Raw genomic sequence first — 16,585 nt, forward strand, 5'->3', positions numbered from 1 at the left:
CGTCAGACATGCTCTAAAATGTTTTGAGCAATGATAACATTACTGGAATGAATGTATCATTTCTAAGAGGACTATGTTCAAGGCTAATTTTCATATATGATATACACATATAAGTTCTGTTAACTTAATATTTCTTAATATTCTATTGTTTCATCATATATGTTTACAGAGTTAAAGTCAATCAAGATGCATGTAGCCATAAATAATGTCTAATTGAATCTTCATTTTACAATGTAAAAGTTTCTTTAAAAACTGCTATTTTCATTTAAGATGATTATCTAATAAAAAACAATGGAAAGTAATTGTTTTAATGAGTAAAAGATTTGCAAGAAAATGTTAAAATATTTGCGCAGATACTACAAAAATTACTGATAGTGAGCACCAGATGTTTACAAACATGCATTCTTGGATGTCTAATAATGAATTTGTAATGAATGTATCCTCTTCAAATTATGCCGATTATTTGTTCACCAAACAAATATTTATTGTATTAATATGTCATGGATGCATGTCATGTGGAGAAGAGTTTGCTCTTTTAGATCTTTCCAAATGCATCCTGGGAGATTTATATGCACAAAGAAGAGAGCAAAAATTGTGTTACTGACTTTCTCCACATCCAATACAGTCTCCCGGGGAATTATACCATGTGGAGGACCCGTTTTGTTTAGGCTCAAGGAAGACTGAAATCGTTGGTGAGGTTTAGTGTTTTTTTCTATGTTTGCTGCACCCTGACTTGGGGCATTAGTCACTTACCCTCTGACACAGAAAGCTTCTTCTCTTTCTTAATGGTGTTGCCCAATTACCATCTTTGCCTCTGACTTGCCCCAACCTTAAGTGGCATGTAATAGAGAGTGGAACCTTCAGTTTTCCTTGGAGGCTAACTATGGATTTTGTGCTAGGTTCTGGGATTGGGAAACAGAAACAAAGGTAGGGTTTCCGTTCTCGAAATATTACTATTTTTTGAGAAGAAGGAAATATGCATAAGGAATTACATCAGAATATGGTAACTGCATGACGCTATAAACTCAATGTACAATGGGAGTTTGGGGGAAGCCTAAGACTTCTTGTTTCACAGAAAAAGGTACTGGCATGATGCAAAGAGATGGAGCAAACGCCGCCATGTATCAGCATGATGAGATGGTTGGAAATTCTTGGGCTGCGGCCTTCTTTCTTTTACCCTTCAATCCTCCAGCTAATTCTGCTCTTTCAGAGCCTTTTCTCTAGTTTTTTTCCCGACATTTTGAATAAGTTTAATGTTCATTCTAGGACTTTCCTTGTGAAGTATTTTAGAGCTTCTACCCCAAGGATCTGGATCATCCCGAGGCAAATACTGTCATCGGCTCATTGTCCTTACTTAAACGTGGCCCAGATACCCCTTCCTCTTGCTAATGTTGACACTGACTGCCCAGAGGAGGTAAGTGATTTCTGAACGTCGGCTTACATGTTTCTTACTATACGTAGTAAACTTACAATGTTTTTCATGTGTTTCACTAGTATGGTCAGCTTCACACCCTCGTAGGATATGACTAACTGCACCTTAGGCTTCTTGTCCGGAAACGTCTCACCTGATAAAAGAATAGAGTTTCATTGAGTTCAGTTGGAAAAAGGTCAGCACAGGAGCAATCAACCATTTAAAACATAAACAGGACCAATAAATAGTAAGTAGAAGAAACGTTCTTCAGATAATGTCGAAGAATCTTAATGATTAGAGATGGGATTTGTGTCTAAATGAGCTAACTCTTTCCCTAATGTTTCATATTTTGTTTTGATTGATACCACTATTTTCTCAACAACTGAAGTTTAAAACCTCGGTGTCATTTTCGGCTCGAAGTTTCTCCTTAACATTCATTATAATGAGTTTAAAGTATTAGTGGTCATAGATATTAAAAATGTGGCCTTTAGAAATCAGTGACCCTAAGGTTCAAGGCCTAGCACTTCTATTCATGACTGTGTCATCATGACCAAATTAATCAACTTTATATAAAATGAAATTAAAATAGTTACTTTTTGAGACGGGTGGTTGAGGTGATTAACTGATAAAGTTTAAAAGTTTTCACATAGTAAGTGCTCATTAAATGCTTATAATCACTAATAGTAATTTTCTATATATTTGCGTTCATTTCTTTTTTTTTCGTCCCATAGCACCTAATTCAAATTCATACAAACCTTTTGCCTGAACGCCTAGGACATTCCCTCACTCCCCTAACCCCTGCATAGAATCCAAATCTATTTGTATATCATTACCAACGTAAGTATCAGAGAGCAACTTTTATGCAATTACCGTTTGATCAAAATACCTTTCCCAGATTTCCATATGAAAAAAGGTCCAAATTTCTCAGCCTTGTAACGTAACTTCCTATTACTGTTTTAGTTCTCACTTCTTTCTGTACTGTCATTCATGTTCACTTCTACACACAGGCTCTACTATTTCTTTCTAGTAGTTTCTCATATTATTCCTTTCCATTAAAAGGACCTTGTTGACCATTTTTGTCTGTTGAACGTCTACCTTTCTTCAAAGCTTGATTGAAATGCAAACCAGTTTGTGTGGTCATCTCCCCCTGAACTCTCCTCCCACAGCCCTTATCACGGAATATGGACATTGCAATTATTATACATGTCTCAATTTGTTTAGGGGATTATAATCTATCTCAGTGCTTATTTTTTACCCCTAGATCCACAAGGTGTGTAAGTCAATGCTTACTCCACAACGTGTGCATTAAACATTTATTTAATAACAAAAGTAACCTTAATTTTTCTTTTAAGTTGTGTCACAACATCATTCAAATGAGAATTTTAGTTTTCTTAAATTAAAAATGTATGGCTTACTGCCCAAAGATTAAACATAATTTATAGTTTTACTAATGTTTCCCTTAAAAATCTCTGGTTGTATGTTGTCTGGGGGGGATTTAGAGAGCAATTTATTAATAACAAAGAGTTTGTCAATGGTTATCAGAGTCCATCCTAACTTTCTAATGTACTCTAATGTTCGAAAATTATACCTGAGCAGTAAGTTATACCCGATCAGTACATTTTCAAATATATAACTTCAAAGCCTTCTACATGTGTTTTTGAGTAGTTTATACATTGTATGAGGTGATATTAATTTTATTGTTAATAATGTGGATTTCTGACTTTGAAAAAGTTTCTTTTTACAATTGAAATGGTAATATGATAAAAAAAATCACATAATATATTGAACGATAACTGGGAGACGTTGTGAGTTAGAGATACTATGAGTTCATTCTGAGTAAGACTGAAATAAATTGCATTTCATAATAAAAAGATGTTTGGTATAAAGGTGCTAAAAATGCTGATGCTATTTTGATGCACAATGAACATTAAATTTGAGTTAAAGGGTGGAAGAATTATTAATTAGACCCCTAATGTATTTAATCAGAGAAGTTTTAATTCAACGGTAGAAAATTAGCATAAATTTATGATTGACTGCCTAAATAGTAAAGATACAATGAACTGACTGAAGATGATATTCTCTGTTCAACCTCTTTTGCAAGATTAGTAACCCAAGTATCCATGATATCCTGCCAGAATTCAGAACCCAGTGAAAATTCACACCACTAAAAATTGACACTCAGTAGTCAGTGTAGTGGTAGGAGTAGAGGGGCTTAATAGCTCTGTAACACTGACTGTGTGCCGGGCTAAGAGCTTTACACACAGTAACCCATTCAATCATCATAGCAAATCTATGAAATTTGTATTATCTCCATTTTACACATGAGGACACTCAGGCACTTGGTCCAAGGTCAAAGAGACAATAAATGGTACAGGTTTAGTGATCTCCAAAGTCTGTGTTTATAAGCATCATGCTGTAGAGAGTCAAGAAAGGAAGCTACAACATAAGAAAAACAGCTAAAATGAGCAACTCAAGAGGGACATTTGTGAAGAGCTTAACATGTTCAAGAAGACATTAGGATATTTTGGCCTTCTGTTTCAAGTTAATCTGAGGGATTTGACTATGTTTAGATTAACCATTTACAGTAACCCCAAGAGCTGTTAAAATATTTTTGATATTAAGGATGACTGTGTTGAGACGCTTGAGTGTATGGTGCTTCGGCAGTGAATACATTGCTTATTAACCATAATGTGTCCCCTGGTGCTTGAAAATGGTATTTCAAAACTTCACTTGTTTCAGATGATATATTCATCGGAAAAAATCTTAAGTACACAATAAAAAGTCTTCCTAACATCTGTCTACCCAGTTCCCCCATCATGACTTTATGATTTTCCAATATATGTCTCCAGAGGGATACAGTTTTCGGGGGAGTTGCTTCATATGGCAAATATAGATAAATATTTCTATTTCACTCTTTTTAATAAGCATAGCATATGCAGTATTCTCCACAAAGTCGTGGGGATATTTTCACATCAGTAATACATATCATTTTTATTTTTTAAAATATAGGTTCATAGTATTCCATTATAAGAAAGTACTATTATTTATTTAACCTGTGGCTAATTCATGGGCAGGTGGATTGCTTCCAATGTTTTGCAGCTATTAAAAATCACGTTGCATGAATGGTTTTGAACATGCATCATTCTGTACCTATGCACAAATATCACAGGATAAACTTCCAACATCAGAATTGAAGGTCAAAGGGTATTAGCATTTGTAATTTTGACGACTATTGCCAATTGCCTTCCATGGAGTTTCTAGCAATTTGCATTATCACCAGCAGTGTATGAGTGCCTGCTGATTTATAACCAAGCTTGTTAATTAAATTTTTGGGGTTTTGCCAATCTGATTAGAAAAAGAAATGGTATCAGTGTAATTTAATTTGCATTTATCTGAGTGAGTTTAGTATATTTCCACTTGTTTAAGAGCCACTTACATTTTCCTTTTTGTGGGTTATCTTTTTATATTATTTACTCGATTTTTTATTTGGTTGTTGATCTTTTTCTTATCATGTTCTACAGGATGGCTAGGTGTTAGATAACAAATCCTTTGTAATGAATTGCAAAAATGTCTCCAGTTTTGTCATTTATCTTTGTATTTTGTTTGAACTTTGCTATAGTGTTTTATGGCATGCAGGGTTGTTATGGCTCTTGGATTTGGAGCCATAGCTATAGCAATTCATTTAAACATTATAAAGAAATTTTCCATGCTTTCATTGTCACATGTGTGATTTCATTATTTATATTTAAAATATTTCCTCCATTTGTTACTTATCCTGACATATGGTGTAAAGTATAGTATCCCAACACCATTTTTTGACATTTCCCTTACCGTTTTGTTCAAGTACTAAACTCCTGACTGTAGTTGGTCAAACAGGTATTTCTGAAAATCCTATTATGTTGCATTTCTTCATTTATTTATGTACTGACACAGCATTGTTTTAATTATTGAGGTTTTAGAATGTGTTTTGATATCTTGTGGAGCTTGTCTTCACTCATTGCTCTGCTTTTACTAAATTCTTCTGTTTTTTCTTTATTTTCTTTGTTTATGAACTGTAGAATTAGTTTATCTACTTGGAAGAAAACCCATTACTTTTTTTAAAAATTTTATTACATTTCAAAATTAATTGGAAATATATGATGTCTTTAAGATGTTGAATTTTTCTACCTCAGAGGATAATGTCTATAATAAATAAGAGAATTCAATAAAAGTATCAAATACAAAACTGGTATGCAGATATTAATTATATATTACATATAGATACAAATATACTATATAAAATGTGTATTTTATAAATGTGTATAACAACCATTTATTGAACAAGGAGTCCTTTCCCCTCGCGTTTTTTGGCTCTGTGGAAGATCAGATGACTGTAGGTGTGCAGCCTTATTCCGTAGTTTACATTCCCACCAGCAGTGTAGCAGTGTTCCCTGATGGCCACATCCATGCCAACATCTACTGTTTTTTGTTTTTTTTTATTGTGGCCATTCTGGCAGGAGTGAGGTGGTATCGCATTGTGGTTTTGATTTGCATTTCCCTGATCATTAGTGATGCTGAGTATTTTTTTTAATGTTTGCTGGCCATTTGTACATCTTCTTTTGAAAACTGCCTATTCATGTCCTTAGCCCACTTTTTGGTGGGATTGCTTTGTTTTCCCTAATGATTTGAGTTCATTGTAGGTTCTGGATATTAATTCTTTGTCAGATATATAGATTGCGAAGATTTGCTCCTACTCTGTGGGTTGTCTGTTTACTCTGCTGACTGTTCTTTTTGCTGTACAAAAGCACTTTAGTTTAATCAGGTCCCAGCTATTTATCTTTGTTTTTATTGCATTTGCTTTTGGGTTCTAGGTCATGAAATTGTTGACTAAGCCAATGTCTAGAAGGGGTTTTCCAATGTTATCTTCTAGAATGTTCATAGTTTCAAGTCTTAGGTTTAAGTCCTCAATCTATCTTGAGTTGATTTTTATATAAGGTGAGAGATGAGAATCCAGTTTCTTTCTTTTACATGTGGCTAGCCAATTATCCCTGACCATTTGTTGAAAGGGTGTTTGTCCTTTCCCCACTTTATGTTTTTGTTTGCTTAGTCAAAGGACAGTTAGCTGTAAGAATTCAGGTTTATTTCTGGGTTCTCTGTTCTGTTCCATTGGTCTATATGCCTATTTTTATACTAGTACCATGCTGTTTTGGTGACTATGGCCTTATTGTATAGTTTGAAATCAGGTAGTGTGATGCCTCCAGATTTGTTCTTTTTGCCTAGTCTTGTATTGGCTATACAGGCTCCTTATGTGTGACTCTCCTGAAGGCAGCAGATAGTTAGTTGGTATGTTCTTATCCATTCTGCTTTATTGTATCTTTTAAGTGGAGCATTTAGGCCATTTACATTCAATGATACTATTGAAATATGAGGTATCATTGCATTCATCATGCTTTTTGTTGTCTGTGTATTTTGTTTGTTTGTTTGTTTTGTTTTAGCTTTTTAATTTGCAGTTTTGTCTTACAGGCCCTGTGTGATTTATGCTTTACAGATTCTTTTTGATGTATTTCCAGGATTTGTTTAAGATTTAGAGCTTTTTATAGCAGTTCTTGTAGAGGTGGTTTGGTAATGAGGAATTCTCTCAGCATGTGTTTGTCTGAAAAAGACGGTATCTTTCCTTCATATATGATGCAGAGTTTCGCTGGATACAAAAGTCTTGGCTGATAACTGTTTTTGTTAGGAGGCTGAGCATACAGCCAAAATCCTTTCTAGCTTGTAGGGTTTCCGCTGAGAAATCTGCTGTTAATCTGATAGGTTTTCCTTTATAGGTTAACTGGTGCTTCTGTCTCACAGGTATTAAGATTCTTTCCTTTGCCTTAATTTGGATAACCTGATGACAATGTGCTTAGGAGAAGAACTTTTTGTGATGAATTCCCAGGTATTCTTAGTGCTTCTTGTATTTTCATGTCTAGGACTCTAGCCAAGCTAGGGAAGTTTTCCTTGATTATTCCCCCAAATATGTTTTCAGAACAAGGTTTTAGAACTGTCGTTTCCCTCAGGAACACCGATTATTCTTAGATTTTGTCATTTAACAAAATCCCAGACTTCTTGGAGGCTGTGTTCATATTTTCTTATTCTTTTTTCTTTGTCTTTGTTGGACTGGGTTAATTCAAAGGCCTTGTCATTGAGCTCTGACTTGTTCAATTCTATTGCTGAGATTTTCCAGATTATTTCGCATTTCTAAATGTGTGTTCAAAGTTTCCTGAATATTTTATTGTTTTTTCCTTTAAACTATATATTTCCTTGAATATTTTTCCTTTCACTTCTTGTATCATATTTTGGATTTTTCTGCATTGAACTTTGCCTTTCTCTGATTCCTTCCTGATGAGCTTAATAACTAATTTCTTGAATTCTTTTTCAGGTAAATCAGGGACTTCTTCTTGGTTTGTATCCATTACTGGTGAACTAGTGTGATTTTTGAGGGGTGTTGATGAGCCTTGTTTCATCATATTACCAGGGTTGGTTTTCTGCTTCCTTCTCTTTTGGCTAGCCTCTGTCTAAGGGAAGGTCTAGGACTGAACTCTTGTTCAGAGTTTTTTGTACCACGGGGTGTTTTCTTGATGTAGTATTCTCCCCCTTTTCCTGTGTATGTAGCTTCCTGTGAGCCGAAGCACAATGATTGTTGTCTCTCTTCTGAGTCCAGCCACCCAGCAAGCCCGCCTGGCTCTGGGCTGGTACTAGGGGTTGTCTGCATAGAGTCCTGTGATGTGAACCATCTATTAGTCTCTCAGTCACGGATACCAGCATCTATTCTGGTGAGGTGGCAGAGGGTGCAATGGGCTCTGTGGGGATCCTTAGCTTTGGTGGCTTAATGCTCTTATGCCAATGGCCTCCTGCCAGGAGGTGGCACTTTCTAGAAAGCATCAGTTGTAGTAGTAGTGTGGAGTGGGACCAGCAGTGGGCAGGGTCCTAGAAATCCCAAGATTATATATTCTTTGTCTCCTGCTACCAGGGTGATAGGGAAGGATCATCAAGTGGGGGCAGGGCTAGGTGTGTCTGAGCTCAGAGTCTCCTTGGGCAGGTCTTGCTGCTATGGCTGTTGTAGGGGGTGGGGGTGAGAGTCCCAGGTTACTGGAATTGTGTTCTTAGGAGGATTATGGCTGCCTCTGCTGAGTCATGCAGGTTGTCAGGTAAGTGGGGGAAAGATGGCATTTATAGGCCTCACTGAGCTCCCATGCAAACTGAAGGGCCAGTCTCACTCCCACCGTAACCCTCAGCAATAGCCCAGAGTCTGTTTCCAAGTGGAGGGTGAGTCAGGCTTGAAAACTTGTCCTAAGCTTTCCACCTCCCAGCTGCAAAAGAAAAGGGCTTCAGTTCTTTCCCTGCCTGTGAAGTCTGCAAGCTGGATTCCTGCCCTCCCCTGAGTTCTGGCCAGAAGGCTTCTAGCCCCATTCAAATGGTTACAAAGTTCAGCTAGAGAATTCCTTCTCCCTGTTCAATTTCACCCCCTTCTCCTCTGGCCACATCCCTGATGAATCCCTGTGGTGCCAGGCAGGAATGGGCTGCTTGGGGATCCAGTGAGCTCCCAGGGCCTTTCTGCTGCTTTCTCTACCCACGTATTTTGCTAGCTCAGCTCTCTAATGTCCACTATAGTTTAAGGTCAGGTAATGTGATACCTCCAGCTTTGTTCTTTTTGCTTTGCTATTTGGGCTTTTTTGGTTCTTGTTTCATATGAATTTTAGAATAGTTTTTTCACGTTCATGAAAATGACATTGGTAGTTGAATGAAAAAAACATCCCATGCTCATAGACTAGAGGTATCAATATCATTAAAGTGGCCATACTGCCCAAAGTAATTTACAGATTCAACATTAACATATTATTATTAACTGTAGGCATCCTACATCCTAAATGGCATAGAACACTAGATTTTATTTCACCTATCTAGCTGTAGTTTTGTTTTCTTTTAAAAAAATCTCTCTCCGTCTCACCTTTACCCCCACCCTTCTCATCCTCTAGTACCCTCTGTTCTACTTTTAACTTCTATGAAATCACTGTTTTTAAGCTTCCACATATGAGTGACAATATATGGTGTTTAACTTTCTGTTCCTGGCTTATTTCACTTAACATAATGTCCTCCGGTTCCATCAAGTTACCACAAATGACAGGATTTTATTTTTTAATTTTTATTTTACTGTTTGTTTTATCAGAAAGTTCATTTAATTTTGTCAAATGTCTTTTCAGGATCTACAAAGATGACCACGTGATTTTTATCCTTAAATCTATCAGTATGATAATATGTATTTTATATTATGTATAAAACTAATATTGAACTGTTCTTGCATTTCTGTTATGGTGAATTATATTCCTTCAGTGTGTTGATGAATTATTTTGGCTAATATTTTATTTAGAATTTTTCATTGATATTCATGAGATTGGTCTGTGATTTCTTACTTGCCACCCTTGCAATCCTTGAAGCTACTAGTATAAATACTTTATGTGCATCATAAAAGGAATATGGACAATTTTCTGGAAGTGTTTAAGTAACAGTTAAATTGTTTGCTTTTAAAGATTTTGGGGGCCATGGACTGTAGCTCACTCCTATAATCCCAGCACTTTGGGAGGCCAAGGTGGACAGATCACCTGAGGTCAGGAGTTAGAGACAAGCCTGACCAACAAGGTGAAACCCGGTCTCTACTAAAAATACAAAAATTTGCCAGGCTCGGTGGCAGGTGCCTGTATTCCCAGCTACTTGGGAGGCTCAGATGGGAGAATTGCTTGAAACAGGAGGTGGAGGTTGCAGTGAGCCGAGATCACACCACTGCATTCCAGCCTGGGCAACGGAGCAAGACTTCATCTCAAAAAAAAAAAAAAAAAAAAAGTTTGGTAGAATTCCTCTGGAAATCATCTGAACTTGATAGTTTTTGAAGCATTATATTATATTTATTTGATCAAACTTAATCTTGTTAGAATAATCTTCTCTGAACCAAGTAAATTTATTTTTTTTCTGGGAAATAATCAATTTTAGACAGATTTAAAAATTGACTGTCATGGAGTTGAACAGGTAGTCTGTTACTATTCTTTCATCTTTCTATGGATAATTCTTGCATTTCCTTTCGTGTTAATATTTTTCACACTCACATCACGCCCCTTTTTTGATTAGGTTAGATAGTGACTCATTTATTTTATTGTTTACTTTTTACTTGGGAATCAATTTACTTTTTCCATTGTTTTCTTTGTTCTAACTTATTGAAATCTACTTTTATCTTTATCTTGTTTTGGTCTGTTTGTTTTGTTTTGTGATTCTTATTCTAATTTTCCTCTGAGTATAATTTTGTCTTTCATGGTTTCTGAGATGGAGTATTTCACTGTTACTAGTCTTTAGAAATTTTTCAAATTTTCTCTATAATCCTTTTGATCCAACAGTTGTTCAAAAGACTTTTTTTGCTCCTAAACTTGTGTCTTTTACCTTTCTGAAAATTTCTTTATTGTACTATGATAGGGGAATTTCAACTACACTATTTTTACTCTTTGAAACTTACTGAGCTTTTCTGTGGTCAAATATATCATCTATTCTTATGAACTTCCATAGGCATTTGAAGAGAAGATACATTATTTTATCAGGATAAAATATACAAATTAATCAATTTTGACTTATTAACTATTTTATTTTTCTATGAATCTACTCAGTTTTTTCCATTTGGTCTTTCATAACTCAAGATGTGAATTAGAATATCCTACAACTAGTGTGTTTTTTGTGTTTCTTCTTGTGTGTTCTATAATTTCTGCTTTATATATGTTGCTGTCATATTATTTGATATGCAGTCATAACTGCTCCTATCTTTACTGAGAATTGTACTCATTATAAAGTCCTATCTCTTATTTAATTCAATGCTTTGTAGCCTAAATTCCTCCTTTTTTTCGTCAAGATTGTGACCTCTGATTGATTTTTCTCTGTTTTGCCTAATATACCTATGGCTATATTTCAATTTTCAACCTTTTATAATCACTTTGTTTTAGGTGAGTTTTCATATAGAGTTATGCTTTGCTTTTTATTCCAACTTGAAAAAGAATGTCCTTAATAGATGAGTTAAGCCTATTTATACTCATTAACATAATAGATTCATTTTCTCTTAGGTCTGTCTTAATACTTTATATTATTGTTTGTATGGTTTTTAAAGAAAGTCTTTTGCTAAGTAATTTGCTTTTATTTTCATGTATTTGTGATACCTAAGAAAGTTGTTCCTTTTGTTTTAGCAATTGCCTTTATTTAATAGCCTTGACCTTTTTATTTCTTGTGGCAATACTTGTTTCAAAAGTGAAAAAATGGTGAAATTAGTGTGCACAGTTTTTCTCACTCTACTACATCTACCATCCAATTATATTCAATGTTGTGGTTTTTCTTGGTGTTTCTCTAAAACAGATATAGTTAGACTTTATTGGTTGACTTTTTAGATTTCAGTTATATCCTTCACACTCAGATGTTAGAGATGAGGTAATGAGAGAAAGCCTTCTAACTCATCATTTTTTAATCTTTTCCTTCCCAGATCAGAGCCAAGTGAAAGTCTAAAATATTTTTCTAATTAAAAACATGAGGTCATACAACATAGCAAAATGTATGCTATTTTAAAGCTTTCAGCTGAATGTTTCAGAAACAACTGAACAGAAATATTTATTTTTAAATAGTTGTATTCTTACACTGCTTGGCCTTTGCATCATTAAAATTTTAATTGAAAAATCTGAGTACCATACTTCAACCCATGGATAACTGATCTGGGCTCTGCCAGAGCCAGTGAGACCCTGCCACGTAGACCGCATGGCCTCAAGTTCTCTTTTAAATTAAGATCTCAAATGGGAGGTAGTGATATGAGGTAATGACTGAAAGCTTTTGTTTGCAATCATTTGTAACTATCAATGGCTCCTCACCATGCTCATTAACCCTGACGATTGCTGTCTTTGATCATGTTCTACTCCATTACCTATGTTATTATTTCTGTACCCTGACAAATATCTATCTTCTGTGTGTCAAAGCTATGTAGTAGTTGCAGGTAGATAGATAATTTTATCATTTTTTTTGTGGTGGTATGTGGGCCATATTCATATTTGGAGAATATATAGGATCATGTCATTAGAGAGTTAAAGAATACACACTTAAAGTAAATCCAGCAACTTTTTCGTTAGTGCTTTGCTGAGTCTGGTATCCACTGTATTTAGTGTAATAATTTGTAGATTTTTTAATTCCAAGTGATAACTTTAAGATAATTTTAGTGGTTGGGGGGCCTTGAATTTCTTGTGCCAGAACAATTACACATGAAGTAATGAGTTTGGGAGGAATAGCATGATTTTGATAATGATGAGAGAGAAAAAAACAAAATCAAAAATTATTTTTTACAAATGCCAAGCCACCTTGATAGAGAATATCAAGGTATCCTCCATAGTTGTTCTTTCTGTCATCAATTATTTATTCAGTAATTATTTATTGAACAACTATAATAGGCCAGACATTGTGCATGGCCCTGGGGATACGATGGTGAGCCATGTGGACATGGATTATCCCCTAATGGATTTCTAGTCCACGAACACACAAGCGAGAATTATCACTGCAGTAAGTGTTTTGAAGAAATAACATTCTAGAAGTGTACAGCAGAGATAATTGTGCTGCATTTGGAAGGACTCTTGAAAGAATGGAGAAGCAGAAATAGAAGACAAGTAATCTGGGCATAGAGAATTGAGATCAAGATGAGGAAGGGCCTGATGACAGAGAGGAAATTAGTGGTACCATATTCGGCTAGGGTGCCATGACGAGGGTTTTGGTGTTTATTCAAAGGGCAGGACCAGCTACATTAATTGGTGGAGCCCAGTGCAAAATAAAAATGTGGGGATGCTTTTTCAAAACATATTAAGAATTTTAAGACAGTGGCAGCTGAGTGTTAAATCAATGGCAAGAAGCACCCTGCCCTATGTGACTGTGCAGATCAGAAGTGGATACAGTTGGCCCTGCCTAAGGGCAATCAGAAGCCAAAGAGAAGGTTTAGATAGAGAATACAGATAATTGAATTGGCATTCGAAAAACATAAATTTCTCAAATTCCTCAATTGTTCTCCCAAGGCATGTATAGTTAGTGGGTAAAGGCAAAGAGTATTAGTATATCCCAGATTGAGAGTTAAATATTGCTATTAGTTTTCTAGTCATGTGCCTAGATACACAGGTATCTGGAATCCACCCTTTTAATTAACTTGCAGAGGTAGTAAAACGGTGAAATCTGAGTTTTTTGCTTAATGTTTTCCTAGGTTAACCAATATTTTAATACACTTGAATGATTTCACCCTGTAATCATTTAACAACATACACTTTAACTGACAGGAATAGTGCTTAAAAATTGTACTTCTTACTTAGAACCAGCTAAAGTTCTGTGACAAAGGAATTAAGAATTCAGAAATTGGGAGGCCGAGGTGGATGGATCACGAGGTCAAGAGATCAAGACCATCTGGTCAACATGGTGAAACCCCATCTCTACTAAAAATACACAAAGAAATTAGCTGGGCATGGCGGCGCGCACCTGTGGTCCCAGCTACTCGTGAGGCTGAGGCAGGAGAATTGCTTGAACCGAGGAGGCAGAGGTTGCAGTGAGCGAGATCGCGCCATTGCACTCCAGCCTGGGTAACAAGAGCGAAACTCCGTCTCAAAAAAAAAAAAAAAAAAAGAATTCAGAAACATGAAAAAGAAAATAATGTGAGTAGCACAAGAAGGAATAACTTCCTCCTAATCCTTGCTTATTGTAATAATTTGCATATTGTGCTAGGAAAGATGTGTTCTGTTATTTTTGAGTGACAAAAGATTTGATTCCCAATACATTTAGATTATAGGGCATATAATCGATCACTGCTGAAACAAATCTTGAATATTCTATGAGGTAATAAAAAAAAAGAAAACAGAAAAAAGTTCTCAACTTCTCAACTATTTTAGTTTTTGTAACAATAGTCCTAAATTCTAATGTGTTCAAAATACCTTTCAGAGAAATAATATGAGAATCAAAATAAAAGGATTTGACAGTGTTCTGCGATTTAATTTCTTGAAACACAGAGAAACGGTTTTAGTGACAGCGTGGAGGTCAACCTTTCATCCAAGTCCCGCTCCGCTAGAACTCCACAACTGCACGTTTTATTTTTCCAATGTCTGGATTGTTCAAGTTTATACTATGGAAATGGTTAGAAGAGAGTATTAAAGCCTTCCTCTTAAAGATATTTTAATTCAAAAAGTGAAAAAAACTTAGTTGTGATTTCTTTTTGTCCAATTCTATTGAACATCACTGCACATGTAGAATGACAGATTTACTTGCCTAGGTACACAAGTGATGATTCTTCCGCTGTTGGTTGCACAGCCTCAGAGAGGAAAAAGCTAACTACACAGTCACTCTGAAAAACAAAACAAAACAAAACATTTCTTTATTTCTTATATTTTTCACTCCTATTCATTATTACATAAAATTGCCATATACGTAATTTAAAAATAGATACCTATTATAGAGTCTACAAATGGAAAGTATATTAGCAAGGTTTAGTAAGTCAATGCTATTATTTTACCGTTAAGTTAAACTAAACTTTTGTGTGATTAGAGGTCAGATCACTTTCTATTTCTTCAAAAGGCTCAGGTGTGCTCTGCTCTTGGAGCTCATCGTAAATGTCACATTTTTTATTTTTACAAATATGCATGCATTTCACATCTCACTTTTCTAAAACAAGGTGTATCCTTGGATGCTCTTTCTGAGAAAAATTACTCTGAGTGGGACACAGATGCTCACTTAGTGAGTAACCATTACTGCTCAAGTTCAATTCTAGGAATACTCACTGAGTACTGCCTACACTCACAGCACTGATAACTGTCAGGGGATATTTCGAGATAGGAAGATGCATAAGGTGTTCTCTCTCTTTAGACCACGATTAAGTGGAGAAAACATTATATTTCTCTAATAAACATTCTAGTTATATTTAATTTTACTATGTACAGAGATGCATGTTTCTCTTTTAAATAGGGATAATCAGAAACAAATTGACATTTAACCTGATCACTAAATGAATGGCTAACCGGCAAGTCCGAGAACAGCTTTTCTTTAGTAAAACTGGCATACATTTTGTTGTAAGCTACTATATGACCAAAGTAGCCCTCTCCACGAGACCTTACATTATTACCTAAAGGGCACCAAAGAACAATTGTTTCCTTGGACTACCCCTTTCATAGGCTAATACCATGGTAGCTGTCAAAGCTGCCTGACGGTCTCCCTGTTCTTTTCTCTCACTGTCCAATAGCTCTTTCTACTCTTCCCCAGGAGACTTTAACTTCCAACTCTGACTCCTTCTCTAGCAATGACTATCCCTGCTTCAAAGAAAATAAAAGAGAGATAAAAATTCCTAAACTTCCTGCCATATGATCTACAGACACACAGCTTTCCTTCCTCTTACAATGGAAAAACATGTCTTTCCATCTGTTTGAGTTGAATTGTGTCCCCCTCCCAAATTCATGTCTTAAAGTTCTAATCCCCAGTACTCCAAGATGATCTTATTTGGAAATAAGGTGATTGCTGATATAATTGGTTAAGATTGTATAATACTGGAGTAGAATGGACTCTTAATCTAATTGACTGGTGTCTTTATAAAAAGAGTAAATTTGGACATACTCATAGCAGGAAGATAGGTAAAGAGACATAGGGAGAAGATGACCATCTAGAACCAGGGAGAGAGGCCTGGAATAGATTCTTTCCTCAGAGCCCGCAGAAGGAACCAACTCTGCAGACATCTTTATTTCAGACTTTCAGCTTCCAGAACTGTGAAACAGTACTATTCTGTTGTTTAAGCCACCTCGTTGATAGTGTTTTGTTACGCAGCCCTGGCAAATCATCTAACGCCGAGCCCTTCATCTGTTTCCTGGATTCTATTACTCCTCCTCAGCAACCTTGTAGAAGATTCCCATTTATATTTTAGCCACTTCACCCTCTTCCTTTTTTCCTCATCAACAGAAAAATATGGTAAATTCTCTCCATTTTAAAAACTAACAAACAAGTGAGTCAAACCACCCATAGTATACTCACACATAAATCAAATTTTGTCACCAATGCCCCTTGCAAATTGTGTGTTATTTTTCTCTTCCCTGATGCAAACAAACCGATGGAAAGAATTGTCTGCACTCACGCTGGCTCCGCTTC

At 35.7% G+C, this 16,585-nt stretch overlaps 1 protein-coding gene across 5 annotated transcripts in view; it reads right to left on the bottom strand.

The window, feature by feature from the left end:
* Positions 1-16,585, bottom strand: part of PIK3C2G (phosphatidylinositol-4-phosphate 3-kinase catalytic subunit type 2 gamma) — a 414,912-nt gene that overhangs the window by 43,210 nt on the left and 355,117 nt on the right. For 4 of the 5 annotated variants that reach the window (XR_013522259.1, XM_017975799.4, XM_035255241.3 and 1 more), the window contains 2 exons: positions 14,726-14,801; positions 1,471-1,565 (listed from right to left, as the gene is read on the bottom strand). Coding sequence is in view for 3 of the 5 variants with exons in the window: in XM_017975799.4 (XP_017831288.4) it covers positions 1,471-1,565; positions 14,726-14,801 (171 nt within the window). In the remaining 2 variants the exon portion in view is untranslated. Of the gene's footprint in view, positions 1-1,470; positions 1,566-14,725; positions 14,802-16,585 lie in introns of those variants that run through there. The other variant, XR_013522260.1, reaches the window with a different exon arrangement.

This window comes from Callithrix jacchus, chromosome 9 (genome assembly GCF_049354715.1).
Source record: "Callithrix jacchus isolate 240 chromosome 9, calJac240_pri, whole genome shotgun sequence".
NCBI lineage: Eukaryota > Metazoa > Chordata > Mammalia > Primates > Cebidae > Callithrix > Callithrix jacchus.